General features: G+C 55.9%; 1 protein-coding gene across 3 annotated transcripts in view; it reads right to left on the bottom strand.

Annotated features, from left to right (window-relative positions):
* Positions 1 to 8,811, bottom strand: part of KDM4B (lysine demethylase 4B) — a 128,867-nt gene that overhangs the window by 102,451 nt on the left and 17,605 nt on the right. For all 3 annotated transcript variants that reach the window (XM_011373564.2, XM_011373565.2, XM_023538552.1), the window contains exon 2: positions 236 to 334. Coding sequence is in view for 1 of the 3 variants with exons in the window: in XM_023538552.1 (XP_023394320.1) it covers positions 236 to 334 (99 nt within the window). In the remaining 2 variants the exon portion in view is untranslated. The remainder of the gene's footprint in view (positions 1 to 235; positions 335 to 8,811) is intronic.

Below are 8,811 nucleotides of genomic sequence, written 5' to 3'. Positions count from 1 at the left end.
GGACAGGTGTTCAGATGCTGAAGGGCGAGGGTACAAACATGGAGCACGTGGACTGGAGAAGAAGACATCTCCAGCAGAGCCACCCCAGAGCGGTCCAGGCTCCTTTAAGGGGGTGCAGACTCTGATATCCCAGGGACTCAGAACTAAACAGGGCCACCTTCTCCCGGCAGGGCACAGGCCTGACGGCCGCCCTGGCACAACGCTGCATCCCTCGGTGCCGTGGTCTCACACTTACTTGGGATTTCCTGGCTGTCCCGGATGGCCGAGGCGGCAACGACAGATGCTCCAATAAGTGGCTCAGGTTTCTGTCAGGTTCCAGCAACGGCGATAGTTCCTAAAATACACAAAATAAAAGCGCGACTAAACAGATGGCAGGCTGAAGCCTCGACTCCACGTCATACTCCCGGCAGCCGCTGTGGCCCAAGGACGCTTGCCTTTTCTCAGCCTTTTCCAGACCCCTGCCACTTCGAGGGACACAGAACTCGGTAACTGCGAGCACCCCATCCAGTCTTCCCAGCACTGCCTCTTTTAAGTTCAGCTCTTAAAAATCAGGAGCTGAGGAAGCAAGAGCCTCCACGAGCAATTAAAGAAGCATCTGGAAACCTGATGGTCCAGGCGGCTTCTGAGGGGTTTACGAGTTCTGCCTCCGGTGAACCCCACGGCCGGGGAAGGTGCCCTTCCAAAAAGGAAATTCACATGGACAACCCCGCATGGTGACCGCCATCTGCACCCCGAGGACGCAGAGCACAGAGGGAGCGCCTGGCAGGGCCGAGCGGACCCATGGGGGCAGGGTCCCGCCTGTGGGACCTACAGTTGGGCGGAGACGCTCCTGCACCTGCTGGATGGATGCAGGATGGGACTCAACTCGGTGCGGCCTCTGGGCTCCAGCCACCCCGCGCCTGCTCGCCAGCCCTCGCACCCACACCACCCACGGCTCTCCCGACATGTGAACCTGGATGGCACGTGGTCTACCAGACGCTCCCTGCCTCTGGACCCCCTGCTTCTGGGCCGCTGCACATGCTGTCCATGACCTGAGTGTCCCCAGTGGGCCGGACGTTCTGGGCGGGGCAGCTCGGCCCTCGGGCCCAGCTTTGTCGAACTCGGTCCCACACATTTTCTCCAATTCGCCAAGAGTTTTAAATAGCGTAGGTTTCACGAACACCCTGACAACAGGCAATGCACACTGACATTTTCTATATTTAATCTGTTTTTTTAAATTACTGGGCACGACCCATTAAACTGATTGTACTGTCTTTTAACAAGTCACGGCCCCTGGTTGATCAGCCACACCATGCTGTGGAAACGTGGCCCTCAGGCTGCACACACCTTCCCCTGGACTCGGCGAACCCTCGCGGGCTCTCCCAAGGGCTCCTCAGCGTCTCGCACTCCTCAGCCACAGGCCACCCCGCTCCACAGTCCGCCGGCACCTGGCATCGCCATAGAATCCCTCCCCGTGGCCATGGCTGGCAGACACTCGGCCGCCAAGGACAACGGCTGCGTCTAAATCCCACAACCTGAGGCTACGCTCCCTTCTAGGGCAAAAGGGACTTTGCAAATGGGATTACGAGGAGGATCTTGAGCCAGAACGATTATCCTGGATTAGCGGGTGGGCTCTGTCGTCACGGGGTCCTTTCAGAGGGAGATGTGATGACAGAAGCAGAGGTCAGAGGCTGCGCTGTGAGGGTGGAGAAGGGACCGGAAGGCGAGGACGCGGGCAACTCTAGAAGCTGGAACTGGCAAAGAACGGACTGTCCCCCGGAGCCGCCACCTTGACCTTAGCCCCGTGAGACCATGCTGAACTTCCAGCCTCCAGAACTGTCCGCTAATAACGGGTGCTGTCTGAGTCACCAGGTCAGTGGTCAGCTGTTAGGGCGGCGAAGGGGGAGACTGCTGGAGCTTCCACGTGCACTCCCCAGATCGCAAAGGTGGGGTCTTCTCGCTTCCACTGACCCACAGGCCTCTCTGCCGTGAGCTGCCAGCCCCTACCTCTCATGTGTCTCGATGGGATCACGTCTCCCTCGTCACTTGTAACTGTCTCTCGGCATGTGTCTCCCCCACCAGACATGGGCCGTCTCCACCAGCGCGAAGGTCTGGAGGGCAGACGAACCACCGGGGCCTGGAGCTCTCAGCTGGACGGACCCCAGTCTGCTGCTGCCCACGGCTCCTGTGCCACCGAGACCAGTGGTCCTTCTGCCAAAAGCACCAACCCTCCGCCAGGAGGCTAGAACCGGGGCTGAGGTCAAGGCCCAGTTCTCAAGCTGAGGCGAGGTCTCCATCCACCCTAACCCAGGTCCACAAGGGATGAAGGTCCAGGCCAGTCCACCTCCACTGCTTCCTCAGGGGCTGCAGGGTCCGCTGGCTGGCCGGCAGCCACCCTGCAGGCTCTGGGATGCGGAGGCCTGGCCTCAGACCCAGGCCCACTCGGCACAAGGCAGCCGGGGCCGAGGGACCAGAGGCCCCTTCCGTGTGGGCTGCACAGAGTGACTTCCTTCCAAAAGGGAGTGACGATGCAGTGGCTGTGGCTGGCAGAAACACAGCTGCCAGGACACGCAGCCGGGGGATCAAAGTCGACATCAGCAGTGACAGGTCACGGTGACACGGGAGCCTGGATGCGATGGGATGAGAAGGACCCTTCACTCTGGGGTTCTGCTCCCAGAACCCATGGCGTAACCAGGAGAAACAGACCGAACTCCAATTTAGGGACATTCTATAAAATCCCTGACCAATCCACCTCAAAACTGCCAAAGTCACCGAAAACAAGAAAAACCGTCACAGCCCAGAGGAGCCTAAGGAGACGCGAGGGCTGAATGTCACGTGGGGTTCCGGATGCGGTTCTGGGGCAGAGAAAGGACGTTAGAGGAGATGAGGAAATCTGGACACAGGACCGACTCTAGTTAACATGAGCGTGAGGCAGGTGGGGGGGCGGGGCAGGAAAAGAGGCAGGAACCAGGAAAAGAGGCTCCAGGAACTGCCACCAATGGGTGGCATCTCTGGGACCCCACGGGCTTGGCCTCCGCAGGCCAGGTGGGGCCGCCTGGGCCCCCGGGTCCTGTTGGCTCTCACCCGCCCAGGGTTGACCACACTGCCACTCTCGCCCTGGCGCTGGGCCCCGAGTCTGAGAGGCGGAGAGCGGACGGCGTCCTCTGAGCCACACAGGAAGGGAGCCCTTCCCTGTACCACTCGTTACCTGACCCACGAGGGCTCAGCTCCCACCTTGCCTCCTCCTCCTAAACCACAAGCCCCAAGTGGTCCCCAAAAGAGGCCAGGCATATCCTGCCACCCACCGGGGGCATCTCACGGGGCGAGGAGGCTACCCAAAGCCTCAGAAGGACCCGCTGACTTGAACGCTCTGATTGTCCCATCACTATGAACTCTCTTTTGAAAAACAGAGATACAGACAGATGGACCAGACATAAATACAGACGGGCAGAGAGGCATGGGCTGGTACTCATGTTTCTGAGCTCTGTCACCTGGCAGGTCCGAGAAGCCATGACACCACCAGCACTGAGTGCACCCAGTGGCCAGGCTGCTGGGAGAAGCAGTCACCTCCGGGGCCGGGGCAGGGAACACATAAGACGAGCCTGAGCGCCTCATGGGGCAGGGAGGACGGACGCTGCCACTGGACGGTGCGGACACGCAGGAAGGACACGGGAGCCAAACCAAAGGGGTGGCAAACAGTGACGGCGCTGGATTACAGCCCGCGGAGGAACAGGCGCGGGCCTCGTGGGAAAATAAAGAGGCAACAGGAATGGGGGAGAGACCACTGTCTTCCACAAAAGAGTTCGAATTCATAAATGGAGAAGGGAGGGTGACACACGTCCCCATGAAACGGACAGAGTGATAACTGGTGCATGTAACTGCTGTCTATCTGAAATCGACAGGCAGAAGGCTGAGGAGAAACAGGGTGTTTGCACTGTCTTGAAGCCCCAAAAAGAGTGACCTTCACGTGGAAACTGGCGGATGGCCCACCTCACCCAAGGGACCAAGGCCATGGAGGAGACCTCACCCAGCAGCCTTCCCCAAACGCGTAAGCTCCAGGTCATCGGGAGGAAACCTCAGACACGGCCGAGGGACCGCCTACGAAGCACGAGGCCGTGACAGGAGAGGGAAGACTGAGACGCGGTCCCTGCCCAGAGGAACCTGAGGAGCCCTGGCGGCTGACTATATGCGACAGGGGGTCCCTGAAGGAGCCCTGGGGCAGAAAGGGATGTGAGTGGGCCCATGTGGAACCCTAATAAAATGCACAGTTAGCTGGGCCATTCCCCAGCAGCTATGTTAAGAGCTCCGGCTCGGGAAGGCGGCTGAAGGGTACACGGGTACTCTATGTACTGTCTCTGCAACATCAGTGAGTCTAAAATACTTAAGAAGTCGAAAAAGTTAAAAACCTCTACCTCTGTCCTCTGAAGCTCACTGCACAGCAGGTCTCAGCTGGAAGAAGAGAGTCTGGCTGTAAAAAGATCCAAACCGATAAGAAAAAACAAACCGACACCGCACCGCAATCCGGCGCCGGGACGGAATAAAGGGTCGACCTGCTGAACACGAGTTTCAGACCCTTCCTGTTTCAAAAAACTGAAAAGCGACATTTTTCATCAACTGCGAACTGGGGAAAGAGCCTCTTGTTCATGAAGTCTCACCAAACCCTCTACGCGCTCCCCGACACCGAAATCCAAGTGCGGGAGCCACGGGGCTCAGTGGGCGAAGCGGCGGGCACCCTGGGCTGTCTGGGTGCCAGCTAAGGAGGCTCTGGTCTCATTGTGTGGAAACGTAAGAACCACATCATGTTTCCTTAACATCCATTCCCAAGCCTAGACACAGCTCGGGGTGCCGAAGCTACAGTGATCGGGACGGCGTGGTACTGGCTTACGGTGGCATGACACGCAGCGGAAGAGAAGTGACATTCCAGAAGTGAAGGCACACACTTAAAGTAGTTGCTTTTCCACGAGGCTTTCAACAGTTCCACTAGGACAACGGATATGCACATGCAAAAGAATGAAGGTGGACCCCTGCCTCACACCGCAAACAAAAATGAACTCAAAACAGACCACAGATCTAAATGTTAAAACTCAAACTATAAAACTCTTAGAAGAAAACACCTGCATAATTTTTGTGACCTCGGATTAGGCGATGGTTTCTAGACAACAACAAAAGCACAAGCGACAGATGAAAACATAGGTAGATCGGACTCTGTGCTTCAAAGGATGTCGTAATCAAGAAAGTGAAGACAGCTCACGTGATGGGTGAAGACATCTGCAAATCTTCCATCTCATCAGAATCTCACATCCAGAACATACAAAGGACTCTTACAGTTCAACAACGGAAAGACAAGTAACCTAATTTACAAAATGGGTAAAGAATTCGAATGGACATTTTCCCAAAGAAGACACAGGAATGGCCAATAAGCACACGAGATGACACTCAGCACCACGGTGATGGGGCAAGGGACAAGGACAGAGGCCAAAACCCCAGAGCGGGCGGTGGCAGGGCAGCCGGGGCCTCCTGGAAGCCAGCTCCTGTGATGGCAGAACCTTACGAATAGTTTGGATGACTGCACTTTGCATGGTGTGTCCCCCTCTGTCCCCCGACCTTTCTCCCTAGAGACCACAGTGGGGGGTGTGGCCGTGGTGATGAGCACAGGCATGGGGCCCTGGTCCCAGCCGACAGTGTGACCTGAGGCAAGTTTCTAACCTCCGGGCCTCAGTTTCCTCATCTGTAAAGTGGGGACTACTATATTAAAGCCCTGCTTGTGGGTTGTGGGGGTTAAATAAGGTAACTGACCGATACACTTAAAGGAGACCCTGGCACGCTGCACACCCTCGATAAATGGCAGCTGCTATGTGCCCGGTCATTTCGAAGGCTTCAGACACAGGCAAAGAAAGCCGATCTGATGACACACTGCATGGCGGGGCACCCTCGCCAATCCTTGCTCCCGGTGGCCAGGCAGAACGTCTCTGGAGGACAACCTGGCAATATCTCTTTTATAAAAAGTGCCCGTCCCCTTCCAGCCAGCCACACCTGGGTATTTATGTTCAGGACACATGGCCCGCCCGTCCACCTGGATTTCCAGAGGGTCCGGGGCGCGGAAGACTCCCAACGACCTGGCACTGGGCCGCGGGTGCGGACTCGCTAAGGGGACTTCTGAGGGAACGCGGGGACGGGAAGGCCCAGTGGGTGCCGTGAGCTAGGGGACGCCGGGAGGCGATCTGCCCAGTTCTGCGGTGACACTGCGCACTCTCAGCTTGTTGACATGAACACACGTGCACGTGTCCCTCTAGAGGGTGACTGCTTGGCAGGGGGCTGGGAGACCACGGATCGGGGCGAGAGGGAGACAATGGTGGCATCTCGAAGCACGGGGACAGGGTGGACAGTGGCGCTGGGACAGCGGGGTCACCATCCAATCAGGTTCATAGCCCACACCACTCGCCACGATGAACTCCAGACGGGTGAGGACGCGACCACACGGGGACCAGAGAAAACACGGCGCATCCCTCATCGAGCTCGGGGCAACGACTAAAACTAAAAAACAAATACAAGGCTTTTTAACTAGAACTCAAAGTCCACAGAAAACAAATGAAGAGATTTATAATTTTGACTACATCAAAATTAAACACACACACACACACACACACACACACACACACACACACACACACTTTGGCAAGACAAAAAAAAAAAAGGCAAAATGCAACTGAGAAACTGAGAGCAAACATTTGCAACACATACCACAAAGTGTTCAGCTCCCTAATATGTGTTAAAGTTTTAAAGGTTTGGGGGGGAAAAAGTAAAAAAATCCACTGAAAAATGAGTGAAAAGCATGAACAGACAATTCACAGAAATGATACAAAAATGGCCTTTAACATATTAAACCAAGCTCGACCTTTGCTTATAATTTCAGAAACGCTAATTAAAATCACGCTGCGATCCCGCTTCTCACCTCAGAACAGCGCATCCTGTGGCGAGGCTGTGGGACCCTCGCGCCCCGCGACGCCAGGGGCAGCAAACCAACGCCACCTCCCGAAAGGGTACCTGGCAGCGGCTAACGAGACACGCGCTCTGATCTTTCCGCCCAGCGATCCCACTTCTAGAAACCCACTGACAACGCTCTTCTGACAATACAAAAACACCTACACACAGGGAATCCCCTGCGAGATGCTGGAACGGAGCGGTGAACACTGCGCAGCTGTGCAGGGGAGCGAGGACCCCCCCCACCTCCCCCCGCGGCCGGCACCATGGTTTCCAGGGAAAAGAGCAAAGCACAAGCGAGATCCCAGATCCCCGCAGTCCTGCCTGCCTTCCGGGGGAGAAAACGGGCTCTAAGAAAACACGCACGTCTGCTCTTTTGAGCAACAAGTGATCTGGTCCCCGCAGGGAGGGGCGGGCATGGGGGCGAAGGCAGGGACGGGAGATGACACTTCTCTCCAGACAACTTTCTGCACGGTCCTTGGAAACATGCTAACGTCTCACATACTGAATGAATGAACGGATGCATGAATGAATGCAATCAACAAGGGTTGGGGGGGATCCGGCTATAAAATATACACAGAAACAAAACAAACTATGTCTCAAGTAAATAACATAACCACGGTAAAGAGAAGGGAAAGAAAGAACTGACCCACGTCATTTTAAAACGGTTTTAGAACTAGATGCCTTAAAAAAAAAAAAAAAGACAAAACAAATATTGACTTCTACTCTGGAGACTTCTATTACTGAAGGGGATGGGGCGGGTTCGTACCGACAGAGGAGAGAGTTACAAAAAGGAGAAAGGAAGCCAGCAAGGCGCCTGCACGCGGGGCTGGGACTGCAGGCCTAGGAGTGTACGGCTGGGCACTAGTATGTACATGCAGGGAGCCAGAAGCAGAAATGGACGTGCATGGCATGTGTGGGTGTGTGAAATGCGTATACACTGTGTACACACGCTCGTGCATGCATGTGGGTACTTATTCACACCCCTATTTCCCAGCTCTGGCCAATGAGGGCCTAGAAGTAGACACGCCATTGGCAATGAGCACACCGAGCACCCAGATCTTGGTTTCTAAACGGCACTGTCCACACAAGAACCAGAGGCCCCCGGAGAAGCAGCCAACCCCAGGGCTGGAGCAGGGAGAGTCCAGGATGGTCCTGCGACATCTCACTATGTCCGAAGATAAGGAAGTGCCTAGGGAACAGTGGGGACCTGCCAAAAGGACACAGGAGCCAGCCTCATGGGGCCCTCCCTCCAGGTGAATCTGGGACCCTGGAGCAATATCACGAGCACGATGGATCATAACCTTACGTCACGTGAGAATCCAGGAGTCCACGGTGATGTAAGCAAACAAGGGAGGAAGAAGACACAGCTGCTCCTTACAGCAGAAAGCCAATCAAGGGACACAGGAGGACCGACGGAGTGAGACAATCGCCGTTTGGCAAGAATGGGCTGGCTGCTAAGGCGAGCGGTGAGTGCTGGAGGAAAGAGAGGGTGCTGGCTGTCTCAGAGCACCCCCGCCCCCGAGGAAGTTACTGAACTTGGGTGGTAAAATAGCAACTTTACAGCGGAGAGACCTGGCAGGCACCGCCTTAACCAGGTGACCGTGTCAACATGACCTGAAATGGGACAAACTGACACCCGAGGCCTCCGGATCCGGATCCGGTGCGCAGAGGTCACCAGATCGCTTGTGAGATGGTCCTGCCCAAGGGCGTCGCAGGAACAGGAACCTGAGCGTGAGGAACCAGCAAGGGACATCCTACAGAATAACCCGCCTGCACTCTTCAAAATGTCAGTCATGATCCCCAAGGACAGACTGAAGAGCTGTTCCAGGTTCAAAGAAACGAAAGCGA

This window comes from Pteropus vampyrus, unplaced genomic scaffold, assembly GCF_000151845.1.
Source record: "Pteropus vampyrus isolate Shadow unplaced genomic scaffold, Pvam_2.0 Scaffold226, whole genome shotgun sequence".
Taxonomy (NCBI): Eukaryota; Metazoa; Chordata; class Mammalia; order Chiroptera; family Pteropodidae; genus Pteropus; species Pteropus vampyrus.
The sequence above is the reverse complement of the archived record's forward strand: the minus strand, read 5'-3'. Positions and strand labels throughout refer to the sequence as shown.